A 16,070-nucleotide genomic window follows, 5' to 3' on the forward strand; every position below is an offset into this window, starting at 1 on the left:
CCGGCACGCAGCCTTCTCGGGACCGAGAAAGTGCTGGAGACAAGCCTCGACACCGAGATGCCGGTGTGGACACGGCTCGATGCCGAGACAGCGGCACCGAAACAGATCGACGCCGAGAGGTTTCGGCCCCGAAAAGGAAAAAACTCACCTCGGAGCCGAAAAAACACGCAGACAAAATTTCGATGCCGAAACAGACTGCAAGCGACCCAGTTTCAGGCTCTTATACAGAAGAGCACTCGCTAACCTCCCAAATGCAGAAGCATAGGTTTGAGGAAGAGCTACAAGCAACTGATGTGGACCATACGCAAAAGCGTATCTTCATACAGCAGGGGACAGGAAAAATAAGCACCCTTCCCCCCATTAGGAGAAAGAGAAGGTTGGAGTTCCAGACGGAACAAACACCACAACCAAAAGTGGTGAAAAGAGTTACACCACCACCCTCTCCTCCGCCCGTGATTAACGTTTCACCAGCACAAACTCCATCACACTCCCCAGCTCACACCACCATGAGCCAGGGTGACCAAGATCAGGACGCATGGGACCTATATGACGCCCCAGTGTCAGATAACAGTCCGGAGGCATACCCTACAAAGCCATCTCCACCAGAAGACAGCACCGCGTACTCTCAAGTGGTGGCTAGAGCAGCACAATTTCACCACGTAAGCCTCCACTCAGAACAGGTCGAGGATGATTTCTTATTCAACACACTCTCCTCCACCCACAGCTCATACCAAAGCCTGCCTATGCTCCCTGGTATGCTCCGGCACGCAAAAGACATCTTTAAGGAGCCGGTCAAAAGTAGGGCAATCACACCAAGGGTGGATAAAAAGTATAAGCTGCCTCCTACGGACCCGGTTTTCATCACTACACAGCTGCCACCAGACTCTGTCGTTGTAGGAGCAGCTAGGAAAAGGGCCAACTCTCACACATCTGGAGATGCACCACCCCCAGATAAAGAAAGCCGCAAGTTCGATGCAGCTGGTAAAAGAGTCGCAGCACAAGCTGCAAACCAGTGGCGCATCGCGAACTCACAGGCACTACTTGCGCGCTATGACAGAGCCCACTGGGACGAGATGCAACATCTCATTGAACATCTGCCCAAGGACTTACAAAATAGGGCAAAACAAGTGGTTGAAGAGGGACAGACCATCTCCAACAACCAGATACGCTCCTCCATGGACGCTGCAGATACAGCTGCACGGACAATTAATACATCTGTAACTATCAGAAGGCATGCATGGCTCCGAACGTCTGGATTTAAACCAGAGATTCAACAAGCAGTTCTCAATATGCCTTTTAATGAAAAAGAACTGTTCGGTCCAGAAGTGGACACAGCGATTGAGAAACTCAAAAAAGATACAGACACTGCCAAAGCCATGGGCGCACTCTACTCCCCGCAGAGCAGAGGGAATTACAGCACATTCCGTAAAACGCCCTTTCGAGGGGGGTTTCGAGGTCAAAGCACACAAGCCAGCACCTCACAAGCCACACCGTCCAGTTACCAGGGACAGTATAGAGGAGGTTTTCGGGGACAATATAGAGGAGGGCAATTCCCTAGAAATAGAGGAAAATTTCAAAGCCCCAAAGCCCCTACTACTAAACAGTGACTCACAGGTCACTCACCCCCTCCACACAACACCAGTGGGGGGAAGAATAGGTCATTATTACAAAGCATGGGAGGAAATCACTACAGACACTTGGGTTCTAGCAATTATCCAACATGGTTATTACATAGAATTTCTACAATTCCCTCCAAACATACCACCAAAAGCACAAAATTTAACAACACACCATTCCAATCTCCTGGAGATAGAAGTGCAGGCACTATTGCAAAAGAATGCAATCGAATTAGTGCCAAACACACAAATAAACACAGGAGTTTACTCACTGTACTTTCTGATACCAAAGAAGGACAAAACACTGAGACCAATCCTAGACCTCAGAGTAGTGAACACTTTCATCAAATCAGACCACTTCCACATGGTCACACTACAAGAAGTATTGCCATTGCTAAAACTACACGACTACATGGCAACTTTAGACCTCAAGGATGCTTATTTCCATATACCAATACACCCATCGCACAGGAAATACCTAAGGTTTGTATTCAAAGGAATACATTACCAATTCAAGGTACTGCCTTTCGGATTAACAACCGCACCAAGAGTCTTTACCAAATGTCTAGCGGTAGTCGCTGCACACATAAGAAGGCAGCAAATACATGTGTTCCCATATTTGGACGACTGGCTAATCAAAGCCCATTCGTTCATACAGTGCTCAAATCACACAAATCAGATCATACAAACCCTCTTCAAACTCGGGTTCACCGTCAACTTTACAAAATCCAACATTCTGCCGCGCAAGGTACAACAATACCTAGGAGCCATAATAGACACATCAAAGGGAGTAGCCACTCCAAGTCCACAAAGAATTCTAAATTTCAACACCATCATACAACGCATGTATCCAACACAAAAGATACAGGCAAAGATGGTATTACAACTCCTAGGCATGATGTCATCATGCATAGCCATTGTCCCAAACGCAAGACTGCACATGAGGCCCTTACAACAATGCCTAGCATCACAGTGGTCTCAAGCACAGGGTCACCTTCTAGATCTGGTGTTAATAGACCGCCAAACTTACCTCTCGCTTCTGTGGTGGAACAACATAAATTTAAACAAGGGGCGGCCTTTCCAAGTCCCAGTGCCACAATACGTAATAACAACAGATGCTTCCATGACAGGGTGGGGAGCACACCTCGATCAACACAGCATACAAGGACAATGGAACGTACATCAAACAAAACTGCATATCAATCACCTAGAACTTCTAGCAGTTTTTCAAGCACTAAAAGCTTTCCAACCAATAATAGTTCACAAATACATTCTCGTCAAAACAGACAACATGACAACAATGTATTATCTAAACAAGCAGGGGGGGACGCACTCCACGCAGTTAAGCCTGCTAGCACAAAAAATTTGGCATTGGGCAATTCACAACCAAATTCGCCTAATTGCACAGTTTATACCAGGGATCCAAAATCAACTAGCAGACAATCTCTCTCGAGATCACCAACAGGTCCACGAATGGGAAATTCACCCCCAAATTCTGAACACTTATTTCAAACTCTGGGGAACACCTCAGATAGACTTGTTTGCGACAAGGGAGAACGCAAAATGCCAAAACTTCGCATCCAGATACCCACACAAACAATCCCAAGGCAATGCCCTATGGATGAACTGGTCAGGGATATTTGCTTACGCTTTTCCTCCTCTCCCTCTCCTTCCTTACCTGGTAAACAAACTCAGTCAAAGCAAACTCAAACTCATATTGATAGCACCAACTTGGGCAAGGCAACCCTGGTACACAACGCTGCTAGACCTATCAGTGGTACCCTGCATCAAATTGCCCAACAGGCCAGATCTGTTGACACAGCACAACCAAAAGATCAGACACCCAGATCCAGCATCGCTGAATCTAGCAATCTGGCTCCTGAAATCCTAGAATTCGGGCACTTACAACTTACCCAAGAATGTATGGAAGTCATAAAACAAGCCAGAAGGCCATCCACCAGGCACTGCTATGCAAGTAAATGGAAGAGGTTTGTTTGCTACTGCCATATTAATCAAATACAACCATTACACACAACTCCAGAACATGTAGTGGGTTACTTGCTTCACTTACAAAAATCTAACCTAGCTTTCTCTTCCATTAAGATTCACCTTGCAGCAATATCTGCATACCTGCAGACTACCTATTCAACTTCCCTATATAAGATACCAGTCATTAAAGCATTCATGGAGGGCCTTAGGAGAATTATACCACCAAGAACACTACCTGTTCCTTCATGGAACCTAAATGTTGTCCTAACTAGACTTATGGGTCCACCTTTTGAACCCATGCACTCCTGCGACATACAGTTCCTAACCTGGAAGGTGGCATTTCTCATCGCCATTACTTCCCTAAGAAGAGTAAGCGAGATTCAGGCGTTTACAATACAGGAACCTTTTATACAACTACACAAAAATAAGGTCGTCTTAAGGACCAATCCTAAATTTTTGCCAAAGGTTATTTCACTGTTCCATCTAAATCAAACAGTGGAACTTCCAGTGTTCTTTCCACAGCCAGATACCGTAGCTGAAAGGGCACTACATACATTAGATGTCAAAAGAGCATTGATGTATTACATTGACAGAACAAAAAACATCAGAAAGACTAAACAACTCTTTATTGCATTTCAAAAACCTCACGCAGGAAACCCAATTTCAAAACAAGGTATAGCCAGATGGATAGTTAAATGCATCCAAATCTGCTACCTTAAAGCTAAACGACAGCTGCCCATTACACCAAGGGCACACTCAACCAGAAAGAAAGGTGCTACCATGGCCTTTCTAGGAAACATCCCAATGCAAGAAATATGTAAGGCAGCCACATGGTCTACGCCTCACACATTCACCAAGCACTACTGTGTAGACGTGTTATCCGCACAACAAGCCACAGTAGGTCAAGCCGTATTAAGGACATTATTTCAGACTACTTCCACTCCTACAGGCTGATCCACCGCTTTTGGGGAAATAACTGCTTACTAGTCTATGCAGAACATGCGTATCTACAGCGACAGATGCCATCGAACTGAAAATGTCACTTACCCAGTGTACATCTGTTCGTGGCATCAGTCGCAGTAGATTCGCATGTGCCCACCCGCCTCCCCGGGAGCCTGTAGCAGTTTGGAAGTTACCTTCAATTATTTATATATGTATCATCTCAACCTTAAATAGGTGCATACTTAGTCACTCCATTGCATGGGCACTATTACTACAATTCAACTCCTACCTCACCCTCTGCGGGGAAAAACAATCGAAGATGGAGTCGACGCCCATGCGCAATGGAGACAAAAAGGAGGAGTCACTCGGTCCCGTGACTCGAAAGACTTCTTCGAAGAAAAACAACTTGGAACACTCCGGCCCAACACCAGATGGCGAGCTATTGCAGAACATGCGAATCTACTGCGACTGATGCCACGAACAGATGTACACTGGGTAAGTGACATTTTCATTCCAAAACTGTATGATAAATTCACATTCATGAGGCTGACAAATTCTTATTTGGTAGATTATTTTCTCCTTTCAGTGACATAGGAATTCATGTTCAAATACTTCTAAACAAGAAAAAATAAGTTAAACTTTGGACGCCTGCGGGATAACATGTATTCTAAATCAGATTGTATTAAAAGTAGTGAACGTTTACTGATGTGATAATCAAAAATGAAAAATTGATTGAATTTTTTTAAAACTTTGAATGCTTTGTATGATGGGGGACGTGTAAAATCACAACAAGCAGTGGCTTTGATTGTGCTCTTTTGAAAGCTGTGGCACAATAACAAAACGTTAGATGTTTTTTAAGACATTTCATACCAGATTTCCTAATTTTGGTCAGATATCTTTTTATTGAATAATTTGATAGTAATACAGAGGCCATATCTTACATTGCTTTAAACAGATTAACAGCAGTTTCCATGCATCACAGATTACATAGGCGAAACCTCCAGTTCAGTAAGGGTCCAAAATACCCATTGCACTAAAGCGAGCCATGCAAATATTGTGTTTAGTGAGATTCTGTATGTAGCGCAGAAACGGTTTCCATGTACACTCCAGCATGAATTACCTATTCTGTTTCACATATTATGCCAATTATTACTGTCTTGCTCCTGTGCCAACCTCCAGAATGCCTCTGCCAGGTGCCTAGCTGCCTCCAATGGTTAATAGATCAACATATTTCCCAAGATATTTGGACTAAAAGGTAAAACTATTCCAGATACAGACGTTATCTCCTTTATTGTAGCTTCGAAAAAACGTGACCCGTTTCACATGAGTCCCACCATATGTGTAGTAGGATACCCCAACACATCTCCAACGTGACCCTTCCTCATCTTTCTTTATTTCCACAGTCTTTAGAACTAGGTACATTTCTAAAGGACCATATTTTCAGACTTCATGTTTTGAATGCAGGTATGGGAGGATTTCATCCACAGCAAAATAACCATGCATATACCGTCATCTTCCCTTTGTAACAATCGTTTACAGTTGAACATGTTGAGCACCTAGCAAACTGTATACAAGTGGAAGTTGTGTAAACATGATTTGTGAGTGCTGGAATGCCCAGCTGTTATCCTCACTATAGATGTGCATCATCAGCTAGTGACATAGAACATGCATTCTCTCTGTTTTTACAATGGACAAACGTTATCTACCCCTGACTAACATTTACAAACATGTCAATGATCTCACAAAGCCCTTTGTCCATTTCTAAAATGTTAAGTATTGATAAACTGGTATGATATTAATGAGTGCTAAAAGGTGCTCTGTTGCAGAGCCACATCGTTTACCTCAGCTCTTTTCCCACAATCTCTTGCTCTAAAGATTTGCATTTATGTGATGCTCAGGGTTTAAATTATACAGTAACTTTATTGAGTTGTACTGCTTGCCACTTCTGTAAGAAAGTACCCTCTTTTTGGCATGGTTACCCCCACTTTTTTCCTGCTGTCAGTGTGTTTTGACTGTGTTCACTGGGATCCCTCTAACCAGGACCCAAGTGACTCTGCTCTCTCCCTCTAAATTCGGTTGCTTGGGACTTCACACCCCCCCACATTTGGCATACTGGTGCCTCCATATAAGTCCCTACTATATGGTACTCAGGGCATTGGGGCACCAGGGGTTCCCTGTGGGCTGCAGCATGTATTATGCCACCCATGGAGCCCATGCAGCCCGCGTGAAAAGGTGCCTGCACACACTCAATGGGTTCTTCAGGATGGGGCATGGGAAATGGCTTCTTTGTGGCATCTGTCAGTCCACAGCAATTCCTGCATCTGCTAGTGCAACAATATATTTTTGCCTGACGAGATGGGTAATTTTTATAACAGTGCAGCGGTTGATGTTGCAGTGACTTTTGATTATCTGTTTGTAGTAGGCCAACTTCTAAGCAGAGGATTAGGCACAAGATGTCCCTCTATCAGAGCAACATCTATCAGTGACTCTTTTTGTATGACTTTTGTGCCCTTCTTTATATGTCTTGGTGATCCCCTTGAGAACTGAGGCGTAAAACTTTCTTTTGCTCCTCTGTGCCTAATTCTCACAACCCATTTTGGAGCATATATTAACACTAACTCAAAAACAAGGTTCTGGTTGGGCCAAGCCTAACATTCTTTTCTAGTTTGTTTTACACCTAAGCAGAATTTATTATGCAAAAAAAGGGAAATGCAACTCTTGGAACAGTTTAAGGTTCTCCAACTCCACTGGACAGACTGCATGAAACATTTGTGTATCAAACCTATGTGCATATGTGATTTAATATTTGTGCTGTTAGTTGTAACCATAATCCCAGTCACTAGCAAAGCAAGTTGGGCCCTACTGTTAGGATGTGCCCACCCTGCCCCTAGATAGCCCACATCTTTTTGCTAAGCGAGGATTGCCATTTTAGGAACTTCTTGATTACTCCAATTTGTCCTTTTCAGTGAACCGCAAGAGCCACATCATAAATCTAGTGTCTCAATTTTGACTGCTGGGAGAGAGGGTGGCACAAGCCATTTCCATTTCTTTAGATTGTGGTATATAAAGCTCCCCTAGGTGGTTGGGATGTACTCATCCTTCTTACACGTGGCCCCATCTTAGCAAACATAATCACAAACTTTACAAACCCAAATTACTAGTTTGCAAACTCCAAAATTGCTGATATTCAAAATTCTGTTGGTAGTCTTATGATTCAATACCAAACTCAAAAAATCATTGTAGTATTAGGTTTTGAACATTAAAAAAAAATGTTAAGTAGATCGACGTTACCGAAGTCAAAATCGATGTATTTCCGTTGAGCAGTTTTTGCTGTTCAATGTTGCAAACATGTCCTTGGGACTAAAGAGCTCCGACGTCCATCCCCTTGACCAATCTTCATGCATCATTCCAAGCTCAAACCTAAGTATGCATAAACTGTGTTGAAAATGCTGTGCAATTTGTCAAACCATGCACAGTTGCAGTGTTATCACTGTTGCTGTAAAAAACTGTTCAATTGCTCTGACAGCTGAACAGTTAATTTGATATTTGCACTGATGAAGGGCGATTTCAGATTTTCTGCCAGCATTATCAGGGAAATCACTCGTAGTAGAACTCAAACCCCCACAGCAAAATCAATGCTCTCTTGATGATGCCTACAAAGCATCCTTGTTTCTGATCTGGTTTGCAGAAGCTACAAGCATATTAATCAATAAAACATACCAAACGTCAGTACTAGCATTACAGTAAAGTAACTAAAAAAGTATTTCAAAACTGGACGATGCTTCATCTTTTTGGAAAGAGGAATCGTAAGGAAATTGCTCCCTGTTGCAATTACCTCCCACTTTTTGCCTGATACTGATGCTGACTTGACTGAGAAGTGTGCTGGGACCCTGCTAACCAGGCCCCAGCACCGGTGTTCTTTCACCTAAAATGTACCATTGTCTCAACAATTGGCACAACCCTGGCACCCAGGTAAGTCCCTAGTAACTGGTACCCCTGGTACCAAGGGCCCTGATGCCAGGGAAGGTCTCTAAGGGCTGCAGCATGTCTTATGCCACCCTAGGGACCCCTCACTCAGCACAGACACACTGCTTGCCAGCTTGTGTGTGCTGGTGGGGAGAAAATAAGTCGACATGGCACTCCCCTCAGGGTGCCATGCCAACCTCACTCTGCCTGTGGCATAGGAAAGTCACCCCTCTAGCAGGCCTCACAGCCCTAAGGCAGGGTGCACTATACCACAGGTGAGGGCATAGGTGCATGAGTACTATGCCCCTACAGTGTCTAAGCAAAACCTTAGACATTGTAAGTGCAGGGTAGCCATAAGAGTATATGGTCTGGGAGTCTGTCAAAAACGAACTCCACAGCTCCATAATGGCTACACTGAATACTGGGAAGTTTGGTATCAAAATTCTCAGAATAATAAACCCACACTGATGCCAGTGTTGGATTTATTAAACAATGCACACAGAGGGCATCTTAGAGATGCCCCCTGTATTTTACCCAATCCTTCAATGCAGGACTGACTGGTCTGTGCCTGCCTGCTGCTGAGAGACGAGTTTCTGACCCCATGTGGTGAGGGCCTTTGTGCTCTCTGAGGACAGAAACAAAAGCCTGCTCTGGGTGGAGGTGCTTCACACCTCCCCCCTGCAGGAACTGTAACACCTAGCAGTGAGCCTCAAAGGCTCAGGCTTCGTGTTACAATGCCCCAGGGCACTCCAGCTAGTGGAGATGGCCGCCCCCTGGACACAGCCCCCACTTTTGGCGGCAAGTCCAGGAGAGATAATGAGAAAAACAAGGAGGAGTCACTGGCCAGTCAGGACAGCCCCTAAGGTGTCCTGAGCTGAGGTGACTCTGACTTTTAGAAATCCTCCATCTTGCAGATGGAGGATTCCCCCAATAGGATTAGGGATGTGCCCCCCCTCCCGTCAGGGAGGAGGCACACAGAGGGTGTAGCCACCCTCAAGGACAGTAGCCATTGGCTACTGCCCTCCCAGGCCTAAACACACCCCTAAATTCAGTATTTAGGGGCTCCCCAGAACCTAGGAAACTAGATTCCTGCAACCTAAGAAGAAGAAGGACTGCTGAGCTGAAAACCTGCAGAGAAGACGGAGACACCAACTGCTTTGGCCCCAGCTCTACCGGCCTGTCTCCCCACTTCTAAAGACACTGCTCCAGCGACGTGTTCCACAGGGTCCAGCAACCTTTGAAGCCTCAGAGGACTACCCTGCATCTAGAAGGACCAAGAACTCCCGAGGACAGCGGCTCTGTTCCCCAAAGACTGCAACTTTGCAACAAAGAAGCAACTTTGAAACAACACACGTTTCCCGCCGGAAGCGTGAGACTTTGCACTCTGCACCGACGCCCCGGCTCAACTTGTGGAGAACAAACACCACAGGGAGGACTCTCCGGCGACTACGAGACCGTGAGTAGCCAGAGTTGACCCCCCTGAGCCCCCACAGCGACGCCTGCCGAGGGAATCCCAAGGCTCCCCCTGACCGCGACTGCCTGCTTCAAAGACCCGACGCCTGGTAAAGACACTGCACCTGCAGCCCCCAGGACCTGAAGGATCCGACCTCCAGTGCAGGAGCGACCCCCAGGTGGCCCTCTCCCTTGCCCAGGTGGTGGCTACCCCGAGGAGCCCCCCCCCTTGCCTGCCTGCACCGCTGAAGAGACCCCTTGGTCCCCCATTGAACTCCATTGCAAACCCGACGCCTGTTTGCACATTGCACCCGGCCGCCCCCGTTCCGCTGAGGGTGTACTTTTTGTGCTGACTTGTGTCACCCCCGATGCCCTTCAAAACCCCCCTGGTCTGCCCTCCGAAGACGCGGGTACTTACCTGCTGGCAGACTGGAACCGGGGCACCCCCTTCTCCATTGAAGCCTATGTGTTTTGGGCACCACTTTGACCTCTGCACCTGACCGGCCCTGAGCTGCTGGTGTAGTAACTTTGGGGTTGTTCCGAACCCCCAACGGTGGGCTACCTTGGACCCAAACTTGAACCCCGTAGGTGGTTTACTTACATGCAAAAACTAACAAACTCTTACCTCCCCCAGGAACTGTTGAAAATTGCACTGTGTCTAGTTTTAAAATAGCTATATGTAATTTTGTGTGAAAACTGTATATGCTATTTTGCTAATTCAAAGTTCCTACATGAAATACCTTTCATTTGAAGTATTACTTGTAAATCTTGAACCTGTGGTTCTTAAAATAAACTAAGAAAATATATTTTTCTATACAAAAACCTATTGGCCTGGATTTGTCTCTGAGTGTGTGTTCCTCATTTATTGCCTGTGTGTGTACAACAAATGCTTAACACTACTCCTCTGATAAGCCTACTGCTCGACCACACTACCACAAAATAGAGCATTAGAATTATCTCTTTTTGCAACTATCTTACCTCTAAGGGGAACCCTTGGACTCTGTGCATGCTATTTCTTACTTTGAAATAGTACATACAGAGCCAACTTCCTACAGGAATTGATACTAGATAGTCTTTGTGTCCTTAGCATGGGAATTGAGTGGTCATAGCAAGGGCTCTTGAGTCTGACGTTTTGCAGAGTGGTAAACGCCTATGTAATTTTAGAATCATATTTATTAACCTCTTCAGTCAGCCAGGTGTGATTATGGTTTTAACACTTCATGTGAATTCTAATTTGAATAAGCTCATCAAATGAGTTGGTTATGTAATGGATTTTACATATAAAAATATTGTTGGATAGTCTACAGTTTAAAGACAGAGTAACCTTTTGCCAAACCGTTGATCTCGTCAGCTAATTAAATATTTGTTTTAGTTTAAGGATGGTTTATAGTGCAATAGAAATATCTGACATGCGAACTAATTCTTGCAGAAATATGTTGGAAAAGTTTTTAACATCATCAGTCAACAATCAACAGCACGACCTGGATGTATTATTGAGTTAGATGCTGTTACACAACTTGTAAGTAGTTTTCTAATTTTCCTTGTAGCCTTATTTGTAGGAAGAAGATTGTGATTACTGAAACAATTTTTGTTTTCATTTAGCATGGCAAAAAAACTCAGTTACTTCATGTTTTTCAAGAAGACTTCATATGTGGAAACCATAAGCATAGTGACCTTCCAGAAAAAAGCACAACACCAGACTCGGGTAAAGGCCAAACATAGATATACCTCATTGTTTATTATACTTCTGTCTATATTTGTGATATAAGTCACAAAAATGCACTCTTCCTGTCTCTTTGTGACTGTGTTGTAATAATACATTGGTTATGTGTCAATATTTATTTTTAAGTTTTATGATCTGTTTCTCTACCTGAAATGACTTTACCAGACCCCTGCCAGATTAAAAAATGTTGATGTCCCTAAAAGGTTGCTGAGAGAATAGTAACAACTGGCATGTATCCTGGTGGCTTAGTTACGATAAGTGGAATTTCAGTGGTGTGGCTCTAAAAGGAATGGTATTTGGTTCATGGACTTGATGAAATGCTTGAAGATAAAAAGTTAAATAATGACAATGAAAAACAAGAACTTGTTTGTGCCTAAAATTTGCATGAGCTGCAGGTTTTTAAACCATGCGTTGTGAGAATGTCTGCCTAATTATGGTTTGTGTGTGAGTAAATTACTGTGCTGGTTATGGGGACTTTTAGTCTTGATGGATATATTTGGTCAAACTTTTAAAAATGTCCACTCCATCTATTAACAAGTAAAACTAAAAATAAAACATTTTATTTGCTTTGCCAAGGAATCATTCCAAATGGATTTTCTGAAAAATTCTACTTGGTGGTGATTGAATTTACGGAGGAAAACCATTCAATATTACATATGTGGAAATTACATTTGAAGTCGGTTCCGGTTTCTGTGGGTATGTGTACTATGAAAACACTGTAGCATGAGTAACACATTGTATTTGTATTTGTTTAAATAAGTTGCTTCTGAGAGTTGTTAATGTGATTTGTCACATTTTAAAACATAAGAATACTTATGCACCCTCCTTGTTGTGCATTTTATATTTGAAATATAACATTTCTTGGACTGCCTCATTCTTTTACGTTCTTAACTTCTGGTTCACCAATATTAATGGAACCAGAAACTGTTTCAAATGCTGGTATTTCATATCCTTGCTATAGCTTGCAAAAAAGGGCACGTCATTCTTGACTAGCTCCCTTCTCTGAGAATGTTTTTCTGAAGTTGCATATCAGAAATCACTTTTCTGCTTCTTAATCTGTCACCCACTGTTGAAATACTTAATCAACCGTACCTCTGTCTTTTGCCTGTACATGATCCCTCTGGCCTTGCATATCATGAACCCAAGTAAAGGCATACCTAACCTACTTTCAGGAGGCGTTGGATTTCGTCAGTTGGAAGAAGAGTCAAGATACGCATGCAGAGTTACGAACACTAGGCTTGATCCAATTGTGGCAACCTTTACTACTGCCCTTAAGCAAGCCTGCAAGTACCCTTGTGAAAGATGATGGCATTACTTCAATCATCCTCCTTCCCCTATTGTAGTAGATAACCTATTTCATCTGTGTATGGTTGCTAAGGTCCAGACAACGTGTCACCAATTTACTATGCTGAGTATCCAAGGTACAGCACCATCCTCTGCTTCAGAAGCTCCGGTGACACACAAGGTAGACCTAAATTCAAATTTAAAATCTGTGATACAAAATGTTCATCTAAGTAAGCCAGATTAGAAAATCAGTGCCAAAGTAAAATATCATTGCAGTTTGCCAATGCTAATGTTGTAATGTCATAATGAAGTTGAAAAAAAGCTTACTGGCATACCAAGTGAAGGAGTTGTTGGATCAGATATGGAAATCAAACCATTTTAATTGTTTTAATTCCTCTCTCATTTAAGAATTAATACAAATATCATTTACACATTCCCTCAAAATTTGAACATTCTCGGAAGAAAACTACATGAACAAAGGCAGTTTTTGCTCTTAGCTAGTACAATTCCTTTCCTTAAATAATAACTTCTTGAGATGTATCACATCCTCAGCAAACATTGGATTTACCTTATTAAAGGATCAGAGACAAATCTCCAGTAGCTGGCATTTCTTAACCAAATTTAACTTGAGCAAAATTAATCCACATGGGTTTGCTTTTAACATAAACCAAGTCTTTAAATTTGAGTAAAAATTTCCTCGGACATCTCCTCAAAGATGCAATATAAGAAAGAGGGACCTCTTGTTTAAAAAAGCAATGTTTGGAAAATGCTGTTATAGAGGGAGCTCACTGGATCTTGTAGTACGTCATTGAGTGACATTGGATTTATGGAGGCTTGTGTTTCCTTGCAAAGCCCAGTTAACATTTTAAACCAAGAACCTCTGCCTGAAGGGATTGCATGCCTAATTCTACATGCATTGCTACTGAGCATGGCAGCAACAGGGCTTTTATTGAAGAACAACTTGCTGTGATATCAAAACAGACCTTCCAACATCCAGAGACTTCACCTCTGGTTCAAAAACAAGCACTACCTGCACACACAGAACACGCCTATACCTTAAGGGTCATATGCAAACTCACTCAAAGTTATGGCTTCAGTCATCTAAGTAGTCCAGAAAGCCTGCCTCGAAACTCATGGAGGCTTTGCTCCTGATTAGGAGTAATCTGAAATTGCGGGCTAATCCAGAAAAAGTGAAACAGTGAGAGGTTATAGGAGAGTTTCTAGCTTTGATGGAACTGGAGCTATAACCTTGAAATATTAAGGAATGTTTAGAGTATTAAAAGACCTATTTAGAGCTTTAGAGTGACCATACCATAGAATATATGGCCTTAATAGGAAATAATCAGTGAAAGCCGAGCCTTGTTGTTTGATTAGTGAAATGCTTGACATATTTTTTTACAAGAGATTTAAAAAAATTAGACCTCTTTTTTCCATCCAATAACTTGTAGTAGAAAAGCAACAAAAAAAAATGTTCAGAAGAATATATAGATTATTTCATAAAATTTCATAGAAATAAAAAATAACATTAATCACATTAAAGATGTTTTGAGGGGCGTGGCCAAGATGGCAGAGTAGGAGGACGCGTTTGCTGGAGCTCCGTCGCCCGGGGCTGAAATGGCGGTCCTGGGTCCCCTCCCCTTGAGCGTCCCCGGGCGATTCTGGGGGCCGGCAGCGCTCTGTGGCCGGGCCAGGAGCCCCGGGGCCATGTGAGGTGGGCTCCGTGGGCGCACAGCGGCGGGGTCAGGGCCGCGTGTGGCTGGCGCTGCGGGCCGGGCCGCTCCATTGGGCCTGAGGGCCTCGGATGACGCGGACGGCTCGGCCCGAGCCTGCTGGAGGAGGCGCGACCGCGTTCAGGAGCGGAGCGGACGGCGAGGGCAGGGCCACAAAGGTAACGGGTCGGGCGGAGGGGTGAGCGTGCGTTGACGGTACGCGCTCTGAGCCCCCCATCCCAAAGAGAGCATGGAGGTTGCTGAGGGGCGCCCGTGCGAGACCCAGGGAGGCCATTTTGGAGAGTTGGGCCTCCCTGCTGCCCACTGGCGTTATGGGCATGAGGGCCCTGGAGCACCTCCAGAACAGGGGCAAAGGAGGAACTCGGCGGGACTGATCGGCCCGTGGCGTTACCGGGTGTTGGCGGCTCTGTGTGGCTGGGGCCCGCCGAACCTGGGGAACTACGGGCCCGGATTTGGCTGGTGGGTCCCAGGGAGCTGGGCCGTGGTGACTGGACTTCCTGGTTCTGCCGGGGGCGGCCCGAGGGCGAGAAGCATGGCAACAAGCTGGAGTGAGGGGCTCGGCGTGACTAGTCGGTCCGCGGCGGGAACAGGGGGATCAGTGGAGCATTGTTATCTGTGGTGGACGGAGACTAGGTTTTATAGAGCCTGAGAGTTACAATGACATCCGCCAAACCTAAAAGGGAGCAGTCTGTAAGGGAGATGCTGACGAGATCGCACCCGTCGCAGAGCAAGCAGCCTGATGTCACGGCCCCGGCGCGGGGGCCGAGGGCCAGGGAGAGATAGAGGGCGATGGACATCCCTTGTGACAAAAGTCTTTCTTACCTCCTTGTTCAATTTGCTGAGGGTGGATCTGCAGGAACTTCGTAGAGATATCTCCCAGGAGATGCGGGAGCTGCGGACTGATATTACCTCCCTGGGGGAACGGGTGTCCAGCATGGAGAACAATGAGATCTCCAGAGGTGAGGAGGTCGAGCAACTTCAACAGGAACTTCTCCGATCGCGTGAACAGCAGGAACAATTGCAGATTGCGACCGAGGACTTGGAAAACCGGTCTCAGCGCCATAATATACGCATTAGAGGGGTGCCGCACGGGGCAGAGGGAGAGGACATTAGAGAGTTTGTCACAGCCTTGTTTCGCTCCCTCTTGGATTCAGAGGACACATACGATATCGCGTTGGACCGGGTCCACAGGGTGGGCCGGGCAGGGGGTGTGGGTGCGCGCCATCCAGATATTTTAGCATGCGTACACAACTTTATGGCTAAAGAAGCTATTCTCCAACGAGCCTGGAATGTTCCTCAGATCCAGTTTGGGGGGCACAGCCTGCAGCTCTATCAGGACCTCTCCGTGCTGACGCTGCAGAGGCGTTG

At 44.9% G+C, this 16,070-nt stretch overlaps 1 protein-coding gene across 1 annotated transcript in view; it reads left to right on the plus strand.

Moving 5' to 3' along the window:
* Positions 1–16,070, plus strand: part of DMXL1 (Dmx like 1) — a 1,414,533-nt gene that overhangs the window by 442,541 nt on the left and 955,922 nt on the right. Inside the window, exons 14-16 of the mRNA XM_069226844.1 lie at positions 11,395–11,484; positions 11,568–11,670; positions 12,265–12,384. Coding sequence (XP_069082945.1) covers positions 11,395–11,484; positions 11,568–11,670; positions 12,265–12,384 — 313 coding nt within the window. The remainder of the gene's footprint in view (positions 1–11,394; positions 11,485–11,567; positions 11,671–12,264; positions 12,385–16,070) is intronic.

This window comes from Pleurodeles waltl, chromosome 1_1 (assembly GCF_031143425.1).
Source record: "Pleurodeles waltl isolate 20211129_DDA chromosome 1_1, aPleWal1.hap1.20221129, whole genome shotgun sequence".
NCBI lineage: Eukaryota > Metazoa > Chordata > Amphibia > Caudata > Salamandridae > Pleurodeles > Pleurodeles waltl.